The sequence below is a fragment of the Electrophorus electricus genome, chromosome 8 (assembly GCF_013358815.1).
Source record: "Electrophorus electricus isolate fEleEle1 chromosome 8, fEleEle1.pri, whole genome shotgun sequence".
NCBI lineage: Eukaryota > Metazoa > Chordata > Actinopteri > Gymnotiformes > Gymnotidae > Electrophorus > Electrophorus electricus.
The window spans coordinates 14055643-14078510 of record NC_049542.1 but is presented as its reverse complement, the minus strand read 5'-3'; the positions used below and the strand labels follow the sequence as shown (position 1 = coordinate 14078510).

Sequence of the window (22868 nt, the reverse complement as noted above, 5' to 3'; positions counted from 1 at the left end):
AAGATAAAACTTAATTTGCGTGCTTGCAAGAGATAAGGTTCCAGCTATGCTCTTTCTCAAAAATATTTAACACAATCAGGTAAGATGAAATTAAGAAACGTCATGAAAGTGATCTAGCAGTTATTTGCATGTATTTATTCATTCTTTTTATGCATTTACTTACTGGGGTTACAGAAGATCAAGTGTCACTTTTTTTTACTAAGACAATGTTGGCATACAAAGGGAGCAAATATTTGCTAACATGCAGATCTAAATTTTGCTTTGTTTCCGTTTTCCTTTTTGAGAATATTGAAAATGTATCTTTAATTTTTAGTTTTAGTTGTTTTGTTTTACACGCATGCTATTTTTCTTTCGTTTGTTCAGTAATTTTATTTTTATATCACTTTTATAGCAGACTGGGCACTGAAATCAGGACACAGTGATTTGCTTTTATTAACGGGTGGCAAGTAGGCTATATTTCACTTGGTAATTAAACATATCAGGATAAACCTTCCCAAGAAAGCCTGGGTGTTTGAATGTTTATTGTTAGTTATCAAAAGTTATTGTCGATGGGCACGACCTCGCAAGAATCTTGATTACAGTCTTGTTAAGTCTCCTCAGCGTCTATTGGCGTTTTACAATATACTCTCCGCATGGTTATTGTATTAATTCATAGCACTAAAATACATTTACAAATACATTTTAAAAGATATCTACAATTACGACACTTTTGTTTTTCTAATTGATAAAGTTGAATGTCTGACACAAGAGTAATTGTGACTTATTGGTGCGCTCTACTAATTATTTTTGATGAATTATTCTTTCTTGGTAAAACACAACTGAAGTGAGATCGAACAACATTACATCATTACATCATTCGAAGTCATTTAATTGATCTTAAGACACACTACGAGTGTTACCGTCTATCTGAACGTAATAACACACGCTACGCGTGTTCGCGTCTATCTGATTGTAATAAGACACACTACGCGTGTTCGCGTCTATCTGATTGTAAAACACGCTACGCGTGTTCTCGTCTGTCTGATTGTAATAAGACACACTACGCGTGTTCGCGTCTGTCTGGTGGTCGACTGTTCATCTGTATTTCTCAGAGAGCGCGAGGGCCACAGCACCGAGGAACTTGTCCATAGACACGTGGACCTCAGGAGTGAAGTCATCGGGGAATTTGATGGCCAGAACCACAAGCAAACAGTGGGACAGGATCTGCAAAAAACAAAACACAAGAGTACAATTACAACATTATAGGGATAATGAGGATAATGTCCTTGTACAACAACAACAACAAAAAAAATGATCGTAACTTGCCTTGAAGTTGGCTGGGTCCACGCGCAGCTGGAAAGCGTGCAGCTCGCTGAGTCTGAGCAGCCCATTGGTCAGGTCATCGATAGTTTTTACAGCTTCGCCCACGCCAGACAACACGACCTTTCCGTGCTTCCTCACTTCGGCAGAGCCGGGGCTCAAGTCCTTCCAGTGGGAGAAGTAGGTCTTGGTCTGGGGGTAGCCAACCAGCATCCTGCGTGGACATAATGTAGGAAGTGAGTACTCAGCACTGCGTGGACATGTTGCTTAGAGTTAGTATTCAGTTCTAAAGAGCTATCTAAGCAAGTAATAAATAAATAATAAATAGAGATTTGTGAATTGAACAATCTACCTAGACAGAGCATCTTCACCGATGTCCTCTATTTTCGGGGCGATCTTGGCCCAGAAGCCTTTGACGACCTCCTTGTCCTTGGCAGTAAGACTCATGGTTCAAGAATAGATCTGAAGAGGAATTCTGTAAACTGACAGATAGGTGAATAGCCCTTTTATACGACGAACCGAAGCCGACACACCCCGGACCCACCTCGTCCACGAGCCCGCTTGGACGCATCCCAGAGATGAAAGATAAAACTTAATTTGCGTGCTTGCAAGAGATAAGGTTCCAGCTATGCTCTTTCTCAAAAATATTTAACACAATCAGGTAAGATGAAATTAAGAAACGTCATGAAAGTGATCTAGCAGTTATTTGCATGTATTTATTCATTCTTTTTATGCATTTACTTACTGGGGTTACAGAAGATCAAGTGTCACTTTTTTTTACTAAGACAATGTTGGCATACAAAGGGAGCAAATATTTGCTAACATGCAGATCTAAATTTTGCTTTGTTTCCGTTTTCCTTTTTGAGAATATTGAAAATGTATCTTTAATTTTTAGTTTTAGTTGTTTTGTTTTACACGCATGCTATTTTTCTTTCGTTTGTTCAGTAATTTTATTTTTATATCACTTTTATAGCAGACTGGGCACTGAAATCAGGACACAGTGATTTGCTTTTATTAACGGGTGGCAAGTAGGCTATATTTCACTTGGTAATTAAACATATCAGGATAAACCTTCCCAAGAAAGCCTGGGTGTTTGAATGTTTATTGTTAGTTATCAAAAGTTATTGTCGATGGGCACGACCTCGCAAGAATCTTGATTACAGTCTTGTTAAGTCTCCTCAGCGTCTATTGGCGTTTTACAATATACTCTCCGCATGGTTATTGTATTAATTCATAGCACTAAAATACATTTACAAATACATTTTAAAAGATATCTACAATTAAGACACTTTTGTTTTTCTAATTGATAAAGTTGAATTTCTGACACAAGAGTAATTGTGACTTATTGGTGCGCTCTACTAATTATTTTGATGAATTATTCTTTCTTGGTAAAACACAACTGAAGTGAGATCGAACAACCTACACAAAACTTGGATTAAACCCGCAGAAGCATATGACGGCATGCGGCAACAAAGTTTAGAATCAGTTCATTGCAAAATACATTGACTTAGTATCTCTGGAAGCTTTTGACTGAGGAAATAGCAAAGCAATTATTGTGCCAAGCTCCAAGCAAGCCACCGGAGCGCGCTCAGGTCAAATCATTATTTTAAAGCCATCGCCTTAGCACTGCTAGGACGTGATAACTCCTTCTACTCACATATCTCCATGATGCAAATCGCCCGCTTCTGCAAAAGTGCGCTACGAAATGCATTTAGTGCATTTAATAAACAGAGCTGTATGAAATAAATAGTGCCATTTCTCCAATGTTTACTGTTCTAATTTATTTTAGATTATTTTATTTTTGTTTTGAATTTGAATAGTAGTGAAGGCGGTAAGTTTGAGCTAAGCGTGTTTGTTTATTTGTTTGTCTGCATTTTAAAAATAATGACCAAATCATTACTAAATCCATTACAAATTCAGATTTAGCTTCAAATGAGTATTTTAAGTGTGTAACTGAAAAGCCCATGGACAACGCAGGGCAGAGTAACCACGTACGTTCTCTGTATTTTTCCATCCAAGGCTGTTAGGTCATGGCGCTCATGTTTTGGCGCTGATAAGAGCGAAGAGCAGAAGGAGATTTTTGAACGGCATGAATGTCGTTTGATAATTTTGAAAGGTTCAATGATTCGTTGGATTTCACGCCAGTGACTGGGTGGAGTGATTTATATAAATAACTCTGATCGGTGATCTCACATTATCAAAGTGGCAACTCTTGAAATAATCAATATGGTTGCGTGGACAGACGCGGAACGCAAGGCCATCCAGGACATCTGGGGAAAACTGAAGCCAGCGGCCGGGCAGAAAGCTTTAATAAGGTAGGTTTAGAATAAATAATTCGGTCCACAAAAGTTATTTACTATTGCTAGAATACCGTTTCACCGATTATATTTTTATCTATTTCCCAGATGCCTTATTGTGTATCCTTGGACTCAGAGGTATTTCAGTAGCTTCGGAAGCCTTAGTGACGCTGCGGCCATTAAGAGCAATAAGAAGGTGGCAGCTCACGGTGAGGTCGTGCTGAAAGGTCTTGGTCTGGCCGTGAAAAACATGGATAATATCAAGGCCACCTACGCGCCGCTGAGTGTGTTGCACTCTGAGAAACTTCACGTGGATCCAGACAACTTCCGGGTACGTCTTCGATCCTTTTGCTTGATTTTTGCCTAATATCAGGTCAGATGGGTTTTGTCCAGTTTAATTGGTCGAATACAAAATTATATGTAGAGAAAAAGGAAAAAGGTTCAGCGTTTTGATTTCAACTGGCCTAATATTAGAGAAGAACAAGAGTAACTGACATTTAGTTTTTGTTGTTTAGTTGTTAGAAGCACAGCAATTAGAAGCTTATAAATGCTGATTAAAGCTGCCAGGGCTTACGTGCTTCTTATTTTCACATTCAAAGCTCCTCGGTGATTGTTTTACCATCGTCGTGGCTGCCCATCTTGGTCGCGCTTTCACTGCGGACATCCAAGCCGCGTGGCAGAAGTTTGTCGCGGTCGTCATCGCCGCGCTGGCAAAGCAGTACCACTAAAGGAAACACACATCTCTACTCTGATGTGAAAGAGAAGCATTTGCAAGGGTAATAAGTAATACCCAATGAATAGTAGACAATTTGTTACATCGAATAAAAATGTATTCATCAATTCACAAATGGGGCGTCTGCCTGTTTTCTTTTTCTTTTCTTTTTTTTCCTTTTTTTGCAAGGAATCGTTATTAAATATTCTTGTTTTTAATTGCCAATCGAGACAATATCTGACCAGGCTCACAGATTGCATGTTGTATGGTAACCATAACTTTCATTTATCCTTTCATACAGATTTTAACTTTAAACAAACCAAGTCAACTCAGTTATATAATATTATTCGGCTTCTTTTTATGGGAGTATATGTAATGTGAACTGAGAGTTGTCTTTAAAGCACCTAAGATTTCTAACTATTACGAAAACGCAAACCTACGTTTATGCTAACATAATAGCATCTCGATAGCACTTTTCCTTACAGTTCCAAGTTCCACAGAGATACAATTACTACAATTTACACTAAATGTTAATGATGTGATATTTATTAGTAATATGCCTATTGTTGAAAAGTTTACACCATCAAAATCACAAACTAGTTCTTTACGCCCTCTAAATTCTTATATTTTTGTAAATTTACTTTGACTGAAACGCTTTTTCAAGACCGAAATATGATAACACTGAAATCTGGCTCTGTAGGGTTTTTCCTCACGTATCTCCACTTATGAAACTGAGTGAAAATATACGACCCAAGGTACTCTGCTAAAAACTTGCATCGTAGCATCCTAACTAAAAACTTGCAGCGACACAATTACTTCTCGACTGACCTCAGAGCAGCTCGTAGCTGCTAGCTGGGCGTCTGGTTGTGATGCAATTAAATGTAGCTGCTAAATTAGAGCGTACGTAACTACCATTTCCACCTTAGTATAGCATGTTTAGTCAGGCTCTCTGTGAGACGTCGGCTATTGACCACGAATGTGCGGTTTGTAAGTTAATTAAGAGGATTTGACAATGCCCTTACTTTTAAAATGATTGTTTTTAGTGTATTTGCTACCTGTACACTATAAAAATGTTGCGTACGGATAGAGGCATCGAGAAAGTCAAAGACTCAGAAAGAGTCAAAAATAAATTCAGAGTGGTAGGCTATCTCATGTGTAAACTAGTTGTCATAAACTACTTGGAATAAACTCCAAAAAGAGACGGTTAACAACAAAACCCAAGGAAAATGTAGACTGAGAAGATCTAGTTTTAGTGGGTTTTAGTGGGTATAAAAATAAAATTAAAGTGAAATAACTGAGTAAACAAAAGCAATACGTCTAACATCGATCACGTTGGCCTACTTAATTTTGAGTTCCATGTTTCAAAGTTGAAGGAGTAAGATTTTTGAAGTACTGAATAGAGTTTAAGGACAGTACTGTAAAAACAAGGGAACGTTGAAGTAAAGAGAAACGAAAAGATTGGAACCAGAAGTGCCTGGCATGCACATATGTGGTTAATCTCTTCATGTGAAGCAAGTCGCATTTCAACAGTATGGACCTCTCAAAAAAACGTGATCCTCTATGCTTAATTATTGTTGATGTGGTAGTTATAGAATCAGTGTATTATTAAAAATATTTTAGACTCAAAGCGAAGTAAGCTATGGCAATGTTTGTGAATTCACCATTACTGCGAAGAGGTACACGTTCACAAAACAACTTATATGAAAGCTTATAATAAGGCGTGGAAGTCATATTAGCCAACATTTCTTAGTTTGAACAGCTGAGGATATAGCGGCAAATTTGTAAAATGATGCATCTCGGCTTCTAACTATTTCTATAAATTGAGTCAAAAATAAACCCGTTGTATTAACTCGTACATTGTTCACTGTCACTATAGAGTGTAAATAAAGTAGAAACAAGTACCAGGCATTAACACGGGAGATTATACTGCGTACGGACAAAAAGATGCGGCAAAAGTCAAAATCCTCCAAGTGACATTACCCACGGATATTGAGCGAAGTATATACATGAAACCCTCTCGCATTAGTTTCCGTTAATAATTTTGCATGTGTGTAGGTTACCAAGAACCATCACAAAATTTCAAGCGAAGATTAACATATCTGATTAAAGTCCTTCGTGACTAGTCCATCCTAGCGGAGGGGTGGAGAGCGCATATATAAGCAGGCGGCCAGGACTCTGCATTTACAGGGTTCCTTCTCAAAATTATATTTAGAAGCCTCTAACGTCAGCAACATGGTTGAGTGGACAGATTTCGAGCGCGCTACCATCCAGGACATCTTCTCCAAGATTGACTACGATTCCGCGGGTCATAATGCACTGACAAGGTAGAATGCAAATAAAGGCTTATATGTAACTTCAATAACTATGTATGATTGTTGGGGAAATCAATTATTTTCGTCTTAACTGTGAAACTAATTCGCATGCGTTTATTTTTTGTTTGTTCGCCACTCAGATGTCTTGTCGTGTACCCCTGGACCCAGAGGTATTTCGCTAAATTTGGAAACTTGTACAATGCCGCTGCCATCATGGGAAACCCCAGTGTTGCCGCCCACGGAGCAGTTGTACTGCGCGGTCTGGAGAGAGCCGTGAAGAACATGGACAACATCAAGGCCGCCTACACTGAACTGAGTGTCCTGCACTCCGAGAAACTGCACGTGGATCCCGACAACTTCAGGGTGCGTTGGATTTATTTCATCAATTTTTTTCCTTTTGGATAGCATAGCCACATAATGTTTATATGTTCTGATCATTAGTTCTGTAAATTCACTTCTGTTCATTTTTTAATCCTTTTTGTTTCCACACAGCTGTTGGGTGACTGCATCTCCATCGTCGTTGCCGCCAAAATGGGAGTTAGCTTCACCCCTGATGTCCAGGCAGCTTTCCAGAAGTTCCTGGCTGTCGTAATGGCTGCCCTCAGGAAGCAGTACCAGTAGACGCCCAGTGCGCTTTGTCGGACAGAAATGAACATTTGTACCACTAAGTTTTCCGTTTTATAATCGAACCTATATTTGATAATAGAAAGCAAATAAACATCTAATCAGTACTCAACGATGACTTGCGGTAGTTCGTGTGTGCGATGCAGTGTGGATTTAATTTGTGCTATGCAAATGCTGATGCGCGGACATGGTAAACGATAACACTTTTTAAAACAGAGCAAATATTTGATATCTACAAATCGAACAAACCAGTGACCAGGTTTACTACCTAGAAATAGAATAAATAGAACAAACTAGTCCAGTGAACTGGTTTGCTATTCAACTCTCCATTTAAAGAAACTGACTGTTTTTATAAATCGTGCTCAAAATAGTATTTCTGTGCAATTGGCTTGTTAAAAGTTAATCTCTAAAGAATCCAGACAGCCTACCGGTTTATCGATGATTTATTGTTGTGCTATCAGTTATGTATTAAAGAGTTAATAGTTTCCACGTGAATTGGCCATTTACATTGTACTCACAAAGCAGTCATTTCAGTTACATTTTTATTAATATTGTTTTATAACAGATATAGCCACAAAACAGAAATGACAGTTATTCTAAAGCAGCTCTCTTCAACGCTGAAGCAACACTAAGGGGCACACACTTAATCACATTTTTTAATCGTTACTCCGGATTCCATGTATTAGTGTGAAAGGGAAGCGGAAAAGACGTGTCGGTTTGTTCACATTTAGCATAGGCTGCAGACACCAAACTAGCGCTGCCAGTCCCTGGTTGCCTTACAGGAACACCAGCCTAGGTACGGAGGGGACACTGTGAGATGCTTTGTAGTTCAGCACTGGACAGTTCCGTTGCTTAACGTCTATTTGATGTAGCCTCTCATTTAAGATAACTCGGGATTTGAACAACCTGGAAATGTCTACCCCAAGGTTTATATATATATACACACACACATATATTTACTACATCATGACTGGTGGATTACAAGAGTGGATTTTAGACAGAAGTGATGGATTGAATGAAAAATGTATGGAAGCCTATTATGTACAGCTATAGATGTGGGAACTTATTAAAGCAATTCCTCTGTGTATTCTTTTGCACATATTATTTTGCACATATTATTACCAAAGACATTAGGATGTCTTTGGATCTACTATGTGAAAAACAAATGGCCCCTCCTGTAATATCTATGTTTAACTGCTTTGAACATGCTGTGCCTGGTGTCCAGAAAAAACAGAAGATAAGAAAACGATTATTGTGGTGACAGTCCGCCCAACCTACTGACCCTCCAACTTGAGGAAACCACCCTCATTCAGAAAGTGTCCAGCAGTAGTCTTCCAACATAGAGGGCTTCCACTTTGCTTGGTATTGGTTTTTTTTTTCTTTCTATAAATATTTAGATATGCGAATTTCATTGAAAGAACTTATGCTAATTGTAGACGCAAAAAAATCGTTTTTGGGTTTGAAGGCTTGCGTTGCCCCCCCTCCAAACATTGGCAGTGGTTTGGTCTACTTCGTACTATGGATCCCAGAGGTCATTAATGTTACGAATCCCAATTTTATTATTAGCATAGCGCAGGTCTCATTACCTAAGCACATCAGTTTAGTGACTAGCAATCTAGTTCATGTATATGTAAACAGCTAGCTAGTTGTGTAATGGTAGGTTTGTCATTAAATATCTTTATTATTTGTTACAGAGCAGTGATCGTTATGTTTTGCTCTTAATTATTGTTTGTCACGGAACGCTCCCCTAGCCACTGGTCACGTGGTACGGCACGCAGCGTGCAGTGGAATTCACGTTGACTGGTTTGTAACCACGCCCTCCTTGGTAGCGCAAACCTGCACACGGTTTAGTGTTGTGTGTCTGTATGCATTTAAAGCCCTGTTGGTGTGTGCCTCATTGTTGGTCATTGTTTATGTTGCCGTTGTTAACCTTCACGTTGTTTGTGCTAGTTAGATGTGTATTCATGTTATTCATGTGTATTTATGTTATGTGAGTGCCATCGTCGTATGCGTTGTATGTTAATAAACGTCTGTCAAAGTGGAGGGAGTCTGTGCGTCCTGCTCCGCGCCCTGCGACACTCGGATCGTTACATTGTCAAGAGAGCAGAGAATATTCATGTCATTCGCTAGTCTGAGAATCTGTTGAAAAGACTCCAGTATTTCCTCAAATATTAAGAAAAATAATACAATTTGTTTCAAGGTATCCATTTTTAAGGAAACTATATAAACTCGCCAATCTGTCAGTAAGTCCCGCAGCTATCATATAAAATGACTTATATGCAAGACGGATTGCTCCCAATTGCTCTGAATATGATTAACTGCAGATGTGGAAGTTGATGTGTATAATATTATTTATTTGAGTGATAATAAGTGGCTTCACATTTCAAAAACGTGAAGAATCTGAAGAACTTGCTTTAAACTATTATATGCATTGCACTTAATTTGGACTTAATTTGCTAAAATAACCGAGCTAATTCCATATAAATATTTTTGAGTTGATGGTAAATAAATAAGTTGTATGAACTTGTGATTTTAGATTTACTGTGGCAGTTTATTCAGGGATATTGTAAGGGGCTTAAATATGTAACATTTACTTAAAAGCACAGAAAGTTACATAATCGTAGAAAAATCCATGCATATAGTTGCATTATTCATAAGTAATAATAATAATAATAATAATAATATAACCTCTATATGTAACTGTAATGAAGGCTAAATGCAGCCACCCTACCCAGGACTGACAGGAGGTAAATGTGAACTCTGACCACCGGGCCAAAGAGCCAGTTCTGTGGCATAGCAGCCAGAGCACCCATTTAACATTCCTAAGTGTTGGTCTAGATAGGGTCGTAACATAATTGGGGGCTTGTCCTTTGTTCTGTTTTTTCCTTGCCCCTTTTATTTTGGTGTTTTTTCTGTGCTGGTTGGTGGTTTTCTCTTGTGCGTTGGGTGGCTGTGTGTGTTGTGTGCAGTTTGAGGTTTGTCAGAGTGTGTTGGGAGCATTTTTGTTAGGCTGGTGAGTTTTGATTTGTCTTGTTTTACTCTTTGTCCTACCCTAGAGCAGTTTGACCTGTGTAGAAAGGCAGACCTATTACTACTAGCAGATTTCTTTGCTGTTGTAGTGAGCCATTCAGCCACGAAATGGGAAATCAAGGAAGTCTTAGAGGCCTGCTTAGTACGAGAGGGAATTTTGCCAGAACGAAATGGTCCTGTTGGTCTTGTGGCGAACCTGACACAGGGCCTGTCAATGGTGGAAACCAGAGACGACTCTGTGGTCGGCTCACGCATAGAGCCTCGGGTCATCCAGTTCCCTGGTGGTGACCAGATGCTGGCTTTGAAGCTAAAGGAAGTGGAGCTGGAAATCAAGAGGCAGGAGCGTGAGACAGAGCTACTGAGTGCGGGCCTTACAGCTTGAGGTTAAGGAGGTAGCGATCCGGAGGCAGAGCATGGGTCTGGAGGGTCCTATTCTCCTCCCCTATGCCAGATGGCTTGGCTAACAGCAGTACCCCGGTACCAAAACCATGCCTGCCAAGATCGCCCATTACTTCTGTATCCGCTACACCAGTGGCACATGGATTTGACATCAGCGGGCAGATAAGTTTGGTACCAGCATTTCGGGATGATGAGGTAGATGCATATTTGTTTGAACGTATTGCCACAGCATTAAATTGGCCTAAGGATCTTTGGCCACTCATGCTCCAGTGCAAGTTAGTGGGAAAAGCACAAGAGGTTTGCTCATCATTAACTTTAGAGCAGAGCTTTAACTATGATGTTATGAAAGCTGCAATACTGCGTGCTTATGAGTTGGTGCCAGAAGCCTATAGGCAGAATTTTCAGCATTTGAGAAAATCCCCCAACCAGACACATACAGAGTTTGCAAGGGAGAAAACCTGTTTATTTGAGATGTGGTGTAGTACAAGTAGTGTGAAAACATTCGACCAGCTAAAAGAGCTGATGTTACTTGAAGAGTAAAATTGTCTCCCAGATACAGTTGTTGTTTACTTGAATAAGCAGAAAGCGAGCACAGTGACCTCTGCTGCTACTATGGTGGATGAATTTGTTCTAACTCACAAAACTGAGTGTGCTCTGCATACCTGTTCAACTACAAATCTGCCTAGTCCTAGTCCCCGCAAAACCCTGAAACCACCACGAGCACCTGTTTCTTTTCCCACAGTGGAAACAAGGGAATTGTTTTTATTGTCATGAAAAAGGGCACATCAATGCATCTTGTCTGGCCCTACAGCGTAAAGCAGCAAGAGCAGCTAAGAAAATAAATGTGATGAATGTTCTACCCTCAGATACAATTGAATGTGTAGAACTTCCTTTTCAGTCCTTTATTTTCCAAACTTCTGTCTCTCTCACTGATGATGATGATGATGATGAGGGACAATGGCCAATCATGGGATTAAGAGATACTGGTGCTGCTGTGTCCCTGATATTGGGAAGTATGTTGCCATTGTCGTCAGACACATACAGTGATAATGATGTGTTGGTGCAGGGTGTAGGACTAAGTATTATGAGGCTCCCTGTACATAATCTGTACCTACATTCAAGTGTGTATTCAGGGCCAGCTAAAGTGGCGGTACAATCTGAACTGCCCGTCCGTGGTGTATCATTCATTTTAGGTAATGACATAGCTGGTGGTATGGTGTACCCTGTGCCCGAGGTAATAGAGAATCCTGTGGAGGTTAATGAGTCTGCACAAGAGACATTAGGCACATTTCCTGCTTGTGTTTTGACCCATGCTCAGGCACAGAAACTCGGTGATGTGGTTCCCCTGAAAGGAGCATCCATGTGTGATGTGCCAGTAGGTGATGATGAACCTGTGTTTGCAGCGCCTAAAGAAAAAGTTGTGCCCATTTTTCCTGATCCTGAGATGCCAGATCTCATGTCACAAAAGGAGCTGGCTGTGGCTCAGAGGGCAGATAGCACCCTTTTACATTGCTTGACCCTCACAGATAAACAAGGAGAAAAAGCTACAGGATATACCAGTGAGTATTACATTGAAAATGAAGTGTTAATGTGAAAATGGTCTTTGACTGACCCTAGCGTAGAGTAGCAAATAGTGGTACCAGCTAAATACCATGCCCATACCTTGTTTTTAGCACATGATCACCCAGCAAAGACCACACAGGGGATTTTGAGACATTTCTTTTGGCTGTCAATCTGAAAAGATGTATTAAACTACTGTCAGTCTTGCCATACATGCCAACTGGTTGGGAAACCAACCCAGGTTATTCCCCCTGCACCTTTGGTTCGAATTCCTGTGGTGGGTGAACCCTTTGAACTAGTTCTCATAGATTGTGTAGGTCCTCTGCCAAAGACACGGGCAGGACATAATTACATGTTGACTTTAATGTGCACCACCACTAGGTACCCAGAAGTTATCCTCCTTCGTTCACTTAAATCTAAAGCTGTGATTAAAGCATTGATTAAGTTCTGTACTACCTTTGGCCTACCTAAATGTATCCAATCTGACAGAGGGACTGTGAGGGAAACTTCTTAATGCTTGCTTAAAGGAGGACTAAGGAATATGTGACCTTTATGTGACCTTTGCCCTCATCTCAACCAGTCTGCAAGAAAGGCAGAATAGAGAAGTGATGGAGTATGACAGTTATCGCTTAACTATTGCTGGGCAGGGTGCAGCAGCAGGGAGTAACAACTTGTTTTTAGCAGGAAAGAATGTTCACGGACACCTGGAGTCACGAGATTAGCTCATGAGAGAACAATGGGGAATGGTGGGGGTATGTGAACTCATGTTAGAGAGAAGTTTGAGGCTTCTCTCCCTCGATGCATAAGGGACAGAACCAATAAAGCTTGCTCATCTGCACATCTGGCTCGAGTCCTATTGATTTTTCCTCCACAGGGACTAATTTTCGGTGAGGTCGGCTGCCATGACGACTGCTCCGTCCACACTTGGCACTTTTTTCGCTCTTTTCGCTATCTTCTTTGCTCTTTTCGCTCTTCCTGCTATCCCTGATATCTCCACAGCCCTTCTTTCTACACCACAATGTGCATCACATACAGCAGAGATGCTCTTATTTCTCTTAGTCTACATAACACTCACATCAAGCCGTCTCTAACTCCAGTCCCAATATGGCTGACGGAGATCCTGAGGGAGAACAAAGGATGCGACACAAGTAAACGGCCTTGAGGAAAGCGAGCCGGCGTCAGGAACAGTCTCTGGACAACAAGCTCGATGACCTCCTTGTCAGGAAAAAGTTCCAGAAGGTCATTCGCGAACTCCTATACTTCACCGAATCATGGCTGAACACAGCGGTACCGAGCCACGCTATCCAGCCGGCCGAGTTCTTCTCGGTTCACCGCATGGACAGGACAGCAGATTCGGGGAAGTGGAGAGACGGTTTGGTGTGTGTGATGGTAAACAACAGCTGGTGCAATAATGCTAATGTTATTACTCCTGCCCGCTCCTGCTCACCCAACCTGGTGCTGCTCGCCCTCAAGTTTCGTCCTTTCTACCTTCCTCTAGAGTTCACTTCGGTCATTGTCAACATCGTTTACATCCCACCTCAGGTCAACATGGACACTGCACTGTGGGAACTTCATGGGGCTCTCACACAGTTTCAGGCAAAACACCGGGACGCTGCACTTATCATGGTTGGGCATTTTAACAGCGCTAACCTCAAGCGTGCAGTGCCCAAACTTTATCAGCACATAACCTTCCCCACTAGGGGAAATAGGACACTAGACCACTGCTACACCCCATACAAGGACAGCTACAAGGCACTAGCTCATCCACCATGTGGTAAGTCGGACCATGCCGCCATCTTCCTCCTACCAAAATATAAACAAAGGCTGAAATGGGAAGCTCCGGTTCAGAGGGAATTCGCGCGCTGGACACACAAATCGGTGGCTGCTCTGGATGATGCAGACTGGGACATGTTCCGGCACAGCACTGATGATGTCAGCAAGTTTATGGAGGCAGTAGTAAGGTTTATTGGGAAACTGGTGGACGATACGATTCCAAGAGCCACCATCATGAAATTTTCCCAACCAGAAGCCCTGGGTGGGCAAAACCATCCACGAGACTCTGAACTCTTGCACTGCTGCCTACAACGCGGGGATCATCAGCGGGCGCATGGATGAGTACAAGTCTGTGGTGTATGCAGGGAGTGCGCGAGGCGGTGAGAGAGGCGAAGCAGCGCTAGGGGAGGAAACTAGAGACACAGTTCCAGCAGAGTGGCTCTAGATCCCTGTGGCATGGACTACAGATGATCACGGACTACAGGAGCCCACGCTCTGGACAGATGAGCGTGGATGATTCTCTGGCAAATGAGCTAAACACGTTCTTTGCTCACTTCGAGGCTACATCTAGCAGTGCTAATGCTAACAGTGCTAGCGCTAACAATGCTAATGGTGCTATCAGCGCAACCAACAGCACATGCGCAGAGCCCACCATAGAACAGCGCCCTCTCATCATCACGGAGAGTGATGTGAGGAGAGTGTTTAAAAGCGTGAATACCAGGAAGGTAGCGGGACCAGATGATATCTGCGGTAGAGTCCTCAAAGCCTGTGCAGACCAGCTAGCCTTGGTATTCACTGACATCTTCAAACTTTTCCTGATGCTCGTCCCATCAGGCTTCAAGCGATCCACCATGGTCCCCGTCCCAAAGAAACCTCGACCCTCCGGCCTCAATGACTACCGCCCTGTTGCCCTCACATCGGTCATGATGAAGTGCTTTGAAAAGCTGGTCAGCGACTTCATCACATCTTCACTGCCAACCTCCATGGACCCACTGCAATTTGCATACCACCACAACCGCTCCACTGATGATGCAATTGCACATCTGCTCCACACCACACTGACCCACCTGGAGAAAGGGAGGGGTAATTATGTTAAAATGCTGTCTGTCGACTACAATTCAGCATTTACCACTATCATCCCCTCCTGACTCACTACTAAGTTGGAGGATCTAGAACTGCATACATCCCTGTGCGACTGGATCTCCAACTTCCTAACAGACAGACCGCAATCAGTACGGGTGGGCAACTGTGTCTCATCCACCCTCACCCTCAGCACTGGAGCGCCTCAGTGTTGTCCTAAGCCCCCTGCCCTACTTACTGTACACTTACAACTGCGCGGCCACTTCCAGCTCCACCATCGTTGTCAAGTTCGCTGATGATACCGTCGTCATGGGTCTGATCTCGGACAGCGATGAGAGGACTGCCCTCCAAGGTTCTGCGGAACTTCTACACCTGCACTATTGAGAGCATCCTCACAGGGAACATCACAGTCTGGTTTGGGAACAGCACCAACCAAGACAGACAAGCACTAGGGTGAGAGTGGTATGTTCAGCAGAGCAAATCACTCATATGGAACTTCCTGACCTGCATACCATCTATGCCAGACCATAGATGCCAGACCAAGGCCAGGAGGATTGTAAAGGACCCCACCCATCCGAACAATTTGAGGTCAGGGAAGCGCTTTGGCTCCCTGAAGTGCAACACAGAGAGACTGAAAAGGAGCTTCTTCCCACAGGCCATTCAGGCCCTGAATCAGGGCAACTGATAAACTGTGGGGACCACCACCATAATGTAAATACATCAGGACTGTAAATTGTAAAGTGGAATTGTACATTTTGTACATACACATGTATTCAAATAGACATTGTACATTTATATATGATATATGTGTATATACATATTATACATATATTGTACATACATTGTTATATTTTTTTGTATATATATATTTCTTTATACATCCCTATATCTTTCCTCAGCTTGGACAGAGCAGTCACAAAAACCATTTCACTGCAAGTTATACCATGTATGACTATGTACGTGACAAATAAACTGAACTTGAACTTGAAATATCCACCACCACTTCTCCACTGCATATCACCCTGAGTCTCAAGGTGCATTGGAAAGGTTCCATCAGACTTTTAAATATATGCTGAAGTCTTACTATGCTGAGTATGATAAAGATTGGGATGAAGGTGTTCCTCTGCTCCTTTTTGCTATCTGTGACACAGTTCAAGAGTCTTTGGGGTTCAGCCCTAATGCATTACTTTTTGGACGCACAGTGTGTGGTCCATTGAAGGTTTTATATGACCAGTGATTCTCATCCAGTCCCTGAAATAATGTCCCTCTTTGTGATTTTGTTGCCAAATTACATAATCGATTGCACTTTGTTCGACAACTAGCCAAACGAAATCTTCATGACTCTCATGTAGCTATGAAGGCAATTATGACTGAAAAGCTGTTGGTCGTTCATTTAAGGTTGGTCACAAGGTATTAGCCCTTTTGCCCATGTTGGGATCTTCCTTAAGTGCATGTTTTGCAGGTCCCTATGTGATAGAGAAAAGATTGTCCCCTATCAATTATGTTTTGGCTACCTCTGATCGTAGATGAAAGACATGTATGTGTCATATTAATTTGCTAAAGCCCTATGTGGATCGAGATGTGGTTTCCTCATCATCATCAATCCTTCGTACCCTGGCTACAGTTACAGTTGCTGCTGAGTATTCCTCTGAGCAAGACGGGTTACACCTGGCTCGTAAATGTCTACCGTATGCATGTCTACCCAACTTAGAAGCCCTACGATGACTCCCAGAGAAGATGTCAGACTTGTTACCCTTAGCTAGGGATGACCTCCTTGCTTTGATTGAGAGATACCCATCACTATTTTCTGATATTCCTTCGTGTACTACTGTTGTACAGCATGATATAGATGTTCGCTCACACCCTCCGATTAAACAACATCCCTATCAAGTAAACCTCTGTAAATGTTCTTTGCTGGAACAGGAAACAACATATCTGCTTGATAATGGTTTAGCTATCCATAGTAACAGCCCTTGGTGTTCCCCTTGTCTTTTGCTTCTGAAACCTGATGGAACCATTCGCTTTTGCAAAGATTATCGTAAAGTGAATGATATTACAGTGCAGGATTTATTCTCCATGCCTTGTATGGAGGATTGTGTTGACAGAATAGGATCTGATAATTTTGTGAGTAAGCTCGACCTCCTAAAGGGTTATTGGCAGGTATCTCTTACTCCTCGCACCTCAGACATTTCAGCTTTTGCCACCCCTGATAAATTCCTGCAATACACGGTTATGCCTTTTGGTCTCAAAAATGCACCTTCAACCTTTCAGTGACTTATGGATATTGTGTTAGGTGATGTCCCACATTGTAAAGCCTACCTGGATGATGTAGTTGTTTATACTCGTATATGGGAGCAACACCTGTAAACATTAGAAATGGTTTTTGGAATGATGCAGGATGCTTCACTTGTTTAAAACATAGACAAATGTGATTTTGGAAGGGTGAGGTAGCATATTTGGGCAAACTAGTTGGCCATGGGAACGTTCGTCCTTTGGATGTCAAAGTCCATGCCATTCTGACCTTTCCTGTCCCGGACAACAAACGGAGTCTCAGACGTTTTCGGGGTATGGCTGGTTTTTACAGATGTTTCTGTAGACATTTTTCTGTAATTGTGAGACACTTAACAAACTTACTCTTGAGAAAGTTCCCTTTGAGTGGCCCCCTATGTGCCAGGATGCTTTTACGCTATTAAAGCATTGTTATGCCATACACCTCTTCTGGCTGTGCTTGATTTTTCATGTCCCTTTATATTGGAGGTTGATGCTAGTGGTGTAGGTGCTGGTGCTGTCCTCATACAGGAGGATACCCAAAGCTTAGAACACCCTGTTTGTCATTTCTCAAAGAAATTTGTAAAACATCAATTGGCATACAGCACCATAGAAAAAGAGACACTTGCTCTTTTGTTAGCGCTGCAGCATTTTGAAGTTTATACTGGAGGCAGTTCTCACCCAGTTACCCAGCATATTCCGATCATATTCCCTTGGTCTTTCTTAGGCATATGGCAAAAACCAACCAGCATCTTATGCGCTGGTGCCTCATTGTACAGGGGTTCAACTTGAATATCCTACACAAAAAGGGAGGTGAGAATGTGGTAGCAGATGCCCTGTCCCGGGCTTTTGATTTATTTGATGTTTGAGGGTATTGATTTATTTCCTAATGTAGAACTTCTGGGGAGAAAGTCCACGCTTATGGGGGAGGGCGTTATGTCCGCCTGTATGTCTGCATTCTGTGTTCAAGGTTTTGCCTCTTCCTCTCTCATGTCCCCCATCCTGAACCACACCAGGTTTTCCAGTGAGCAGAGCACAAAATAAAAGGAAGATGAAAAGACAAAGGGCTCAGCTTAGGGCTCATTGGAGAAGAGTCTGATGTTGTTGGTTTGGACTTGTTGCCATATTTTGAGCTTGTGTTTGCTAGACTTTGTGTATAACTTTGGATTTGCCCCTTGATTTATGGTTTGTTTTGCCCCTTGTTTGATTGCTGGATAATATATGTTTCTTGTAGGTATATTGTCCTGTATATTGTTATACACTGGTGGCAGGGAGTGGCTGCCATTTTGTCTGGGTGTGGGTTTATCATTGTTTCTAACAGTGTAGTCAGTGTAGTCATTTTTTTTTGTTAGCTTAGTCAGTTGTCGTTTTGTTTCTAGTGTGGTTTTGTTTGTTGTGTTGGCCTTGGTCACGCCTGACGCGATTGCACCAGTTTCTTGTCTTTAAACACCAAAAACTTATAAATACACTAGACATTTCCTGTCAACTTCCATTGGTTATTCCTTCCATTACTCATTTCTACTGTTGTAATACTCAAAACCCTATGTTACGGCCTCCCAGCCTAGACAGGGTCGTAACACTATTCATTTATTTGTTCGTTCAATCATATCCAGATTAATTTATTATTTTTATATAATTCATTCGTTCATTTGCAATGCAAAACACGTTTATAATTATGTAGTCATATTTAAATATTTAAATATCAACAGTTTTTTTTTGTTTGTTTTTTTACTGTGAATCATATTAGCAAATGTATTATAATCGATCGTAGCCTGACAAAGACCAATTAATGAATGGGGTGGGGGGGGTTGTAGCCAATGCATATACGGTGATAAATCTGTATCTGCAAAGGACAGTTCTAAATAAGGAGGGCCTGTGCTGGTTTGTGCACGACAAGTTTAATCACAGGAATTACAATTAGTCTACGAAATTTCCTGTCATTCACTTAAACACTTCGTTTTTCTAGTTACTTTCATTAGTGTACTTCGAAGGTTAAGCAACTAAATTTCCATTTAGTCTACACACTTGGAACGTTTAGATTAAATGTTGGATTGGTCGTGCTGTAGTGTATTTTATTTTATGCTCAGTGCACAGTAGTAATATTAAACTGAATTTATAACCGTGTTAAGCATTATTATATGTCGTGTATGTGTTAGGCAAAAGCAAATGTGTACTTCAAGACGTGTTGCACTGGATTAAAGGTTCCTATTCCGTTTGCTTTTTCTTCTCTATTATCAGTTTCTGCTTTTATAACCTTTAGAATACCGGAAACTTAACGTCTAAATACATACAGCAAGACACAAACTCAGCAGTGCTGTTCCCAATAAAGAGTCGAATACTTTTAACATATTTTACATCATTCGAAGTCATTTAATTGATCTTAAGACACACTACGAGTGTTAGCGTCTATCTGAACGTAATAACACACGCTACGCGTGTTCGCGTCTATCTGATTGTAATAAGACACACTACGCGTGTTCGCGTCTGTCTGATTGTAATAAGACACGCTACGCGTGTTCGCGTCTGTCTGGTGGTCGACTGTTCATCTGTATTTCTCAGAGAGCGCGAGGGCCACAGCACCGAGGAACTTGTCCATAGACACGTGGACCTCAGGAGTGAAGTCATCGGGGAATTTGATGGCCAGAACCACAAGCAAACAGTGGGACAGGATCTGCAAAAAACAAAACACAAGAGTACAATTACAACATTATAGGGATGATGAGGATAATGTCCTTGTACAACAACAACAAAAATAAACTGATCGTAACTTGCCTTGAAGTTGGCTGGGTCCACGCGCAGCTGGAAAGCGTGCAGCTCGCTGAGTCTGAGCAGCCCATTGGTCAGGTCATCGATAGTTTTTACAGCTTCGCCCACGCCAGACAACACGACCTTTCCGTGCTTCCTCACTTCGGCAGAGCCGGGGCTCAAGTCCTTCCAGTGGGAGAAGTAGGTCTTGGTCTGGGGGTAGCCAACCAGCATCCTGCGTGGACATAATGTAGGAAGTGAGTACTCAGCACTGCGTGGACATGTTGCTTAGAGTTAGTATTCAGTTCTAAAGAGCTATCTAAGCAAGTAATAAATAAATAATAAATAGAGATTTGTGAATTGAACAACCTACCTAGACAGAGCATCTTCACCGATGTCCTCTATTTTCGGGGCGATCTTGGCCCAGAAGCCTTTGACGACCTCCTTGTCCTTGGCAGTAAGACTCATGGTTCAAGAATAGATCTGAAGAGGAATTCTGTAAACTGACAGATAGGTGAATAGCCCTTTTATACGACGAACCGAAGCCGACACACCCCGGACCCACCTCGTCCACGAGCCCGCTTGGACGCATCCCAGAGATGAAAGATAAAACTTAATTTGCGTGCTTGCAAGAGATAAGGTTCCAGCTATGCTCTTTCTCAAAAATATTTAACACAATCAGGTAAGATGAAATTAAGAAACGTCATGAAAGTGATCTAGCAGTTATTTGCATGTATTTATTCATTCTTTTTATGCATTTACTTACTGGGGTTACAGAAGATCAAGTGTCACTTTTTTTTACTAAGACAATGTTGGCATACAAAGGGAGCAAATATTTGCTAACATGCAGATCTAAATTTTGCTTTGTTTCCGTTTTCCTTTTTGAGAATATTGAAAATGTATCTTTAATTTTTAGTTTTAGTTGTTTTGTTTTACACGCATGCTATTTTTCTTTCGTTTGTTCAGTAATTTTATTTTTATATCACTTTTATAGCAGACTGGGCACTGAAATCAGGACACAGTGATTTGCTTTTATTAACGGGTGGCAAGTAGGCTATATTTCACTTGGTAATTAAACATATCAGGATAAACCTTCCCAAGAAAGCCTGGGTGTTTGAATGTTTATTGTTAGTTATCAAAAGTTATTGTCGATGGGCACGACCTCGCAAGAATCTTGATTACAGTCTTGTTAAGTCTCCTCAGCGTCTATTGGCGTTTTACAATATACTCTCCGCATGGTTATTGTATTAATTCATAGCACTAAAATACATTTACAAATACATTTTAAAAGATATCTACAATTACGACACTTTTGTTTTTCTAATTGATAAAGTTGAATGTCTGACACAAGAGTAATTGTGACTTATTGGTGCGCTCTACTAATTATTTTTGATGAATTATTCTTTCTTGGTAAAACACAACTGAAGTGAGATCGAACAACATTACATCATTACATCATTCGAAGTCATTTAATTGATCTTAAGACACACTACGAGTGTTACCGTCTATCTGAACGTAATAACACACGCTACGCGTGTTCGCGTCTATCTGATTGTAATAAGACACACTACGCGTGTTCGCGTCTATCTGATTGTAAAACACGCTACGCGTGTTCTCGTCTGTCTGATTGTAATAAGACACACTACGCGTGTTCGCGTCTGTCTGGTGGTCGACTGTTCATCTGTATTTCTCAGAGAGCGCGAGGGCCACAGCACCGAGGAACTTGTCCATAGACACGTGGACCTCAGGAGTGAAGTCATCGGGGAATTTGATGGCCAGAACCACAAGCAAACAGTGGGACAGGATCTGCAAAAAACAAAACACAAGAGTACAATTACAACATTATAGGGATAATGAGGATAATGTCCTTGTACAACAACAACAACAAAAAAAATGATCGTAACTTGCCTTGAAGTTGGCTGGGTCCACGCGCAGCTGGAAAGCGTGCAGCTCGCTGAGTCTGAGCAGCCCATTGGTCAGGTCATCGATAGTTTTTACAGCTTCGCCCACGCCAGACAACACGACCTTTCCGTGCTTCCTCACTTCGGCAGAGCCGGGGCTCAAGTCCTTCCAGTGGGAGAAGTAGGTCTTGGTCTGGGGGTAGCCAACCAGCATCCTGCGTGGACATAATGTAGGAAGTGAGTACTCAGCACTGCGTGGACATGTTGCTTAGAGTTAGTATTCAGTTCTAAAGAGCTATCTAAGCAAGTAATAAATAAATAATAAATAGAGATTTGTGAATTGAACAATCTACCTAGACAGAGCATCTTCACCGATGTCCTCTATTTTCGGGGCGATCTTGGCCCAGAAGCCTTTGACGACCTCCTTGTCCTTGGCAGTAAGACTCATGGTTCAAGAATAGATCTGAAGAGGAATTCTGTAAACTGACAGATAGGTGAATAGCCCTTTTATACGACGAACCGAAGCCGACACACCCCGGACCCACCTCGTCCACGAGCCCGCTTGGACGCATCCCAGAGATGAAAGATAAAACTTAATTTGCGTGCTTGCAAGAGATAAGGTTCCAGCTATGCTCTTTCTCAAAAATATTTAACACAATCAGGTAAGATGAAATTAAGAAACGTCATGAAAGTGATCTAGCAGTTATTTGCATGTATTTATTCATTCTTTTTATGCATTTACTTACTGGGGTTACAGAAGATCAAGTGTCACTTTTTTTTACTAAGACAATGTTGGCATACAAAGGGAGCAAATATTTGCTAACATGCAGATCTAAATTTTGCTTTGTTTCCGTTTTCCTTTTTGAGA

General features: G+C 41.4%; 5 protein-coding genes across 5 annotated transcripts; 2 read left to right on the top strand and 3 right to left on the bottom strand.

The window, feature by feature from the left end:
* Positions 1–1074: 1074 nt before the first annotated feature.
* On the bottom strand, positions 1075–1746 carry LOC118241858 (hemoglobin embryonic subunit alpha-like). Its single transcript, XM_035529195.1, has 3 exons — positions 1652–1746; positions 1306–1513; positions 1075–1203 (listed from the first exon to the last, which is right to left on the bottom strand). Exons 1-3 carry the CDS (start codon positions 1744–1746, stop codon positions 1075–1077), a joined length of 432 nt encoding a protein of 143 aa, XP_035385088.1.
* A 1773-nt stretch (positions 1747–3519) lies between these two features.
* On the top strand, positions 3520–4324 carry LOC118241918 (hemoglobin subunit beta-like). Its single transcript, XM_035529445.1, has 3 exons — positions 3520–3614; positions 3705–3927; positions 4196–4324. Exons 1-3 carry the CDS (start codon positions 3526–3528, stop codon positions 4322–4324), a joined length of 441 nt encoding a protein of 146 aa, XP_035385338.1. The 5' UTR covers positions 3520–3525.
* Positions 4325–6537: 2213 nt separating this feature from the next.
* Positions 6538–7241, top strand: LOC118241921 (hemoglobin subunit beta-2-like). The gene is made up of 3 exons (XM_035529462.1): positions 6538–6632; positions 6761–6983; positions 7113–7241. Exons 1-3 carry the CDS (start codon positions 6541–6543, stop codon positions 7239–7241), a joined length of 444 nt encoding a protein of 147 aa, XP_035385355.1. The 5' UTR covers positions 6538–6540.
* Positions 7242–19896: 12655 nt separating this feature from the next.
* On the bottom strand, positions 19897–20567 carry LOC118241862 (hemoglobin embryonic subunit alpha-like). Its single transcript, XM_035529202.1, has 3 exons — positions 20473–20567; positions 20127–20334; positions 19897–20025 (listed from the first exon to the last, which is right to left on the bottom strand). Exons 1-3 carry the CDS (start codon positions 20565–20567, stop codon positions 19897–19899), a joined length of 432 nt encoding a protein of 143 aa, XP_035385095.1.
* Positions 20568–21776: 1209 nt separating this feature from the next.
* On the bottom strand, positions 21777–22448 carry LOC118241863 (hemoglobin embryonic subunit alpha-like). Its single transcript, XM_035529204.1, has 3 exons — positions 22354–22448; positions 22008–22215; positions 21777–21905 (listed from the first exon to the last, which is right to left on the bottom strand). The coding sequence occupies exons 1-3, from the start codon at positions 22446–22448 to the stop codon at positions 21777–21779; spliced, it is 432 nt and encodes a 143-aa protein (XP_035385097.1).
* Between the last annotated feature and the right edge of the window lie 420 nt (positions 22449–22868).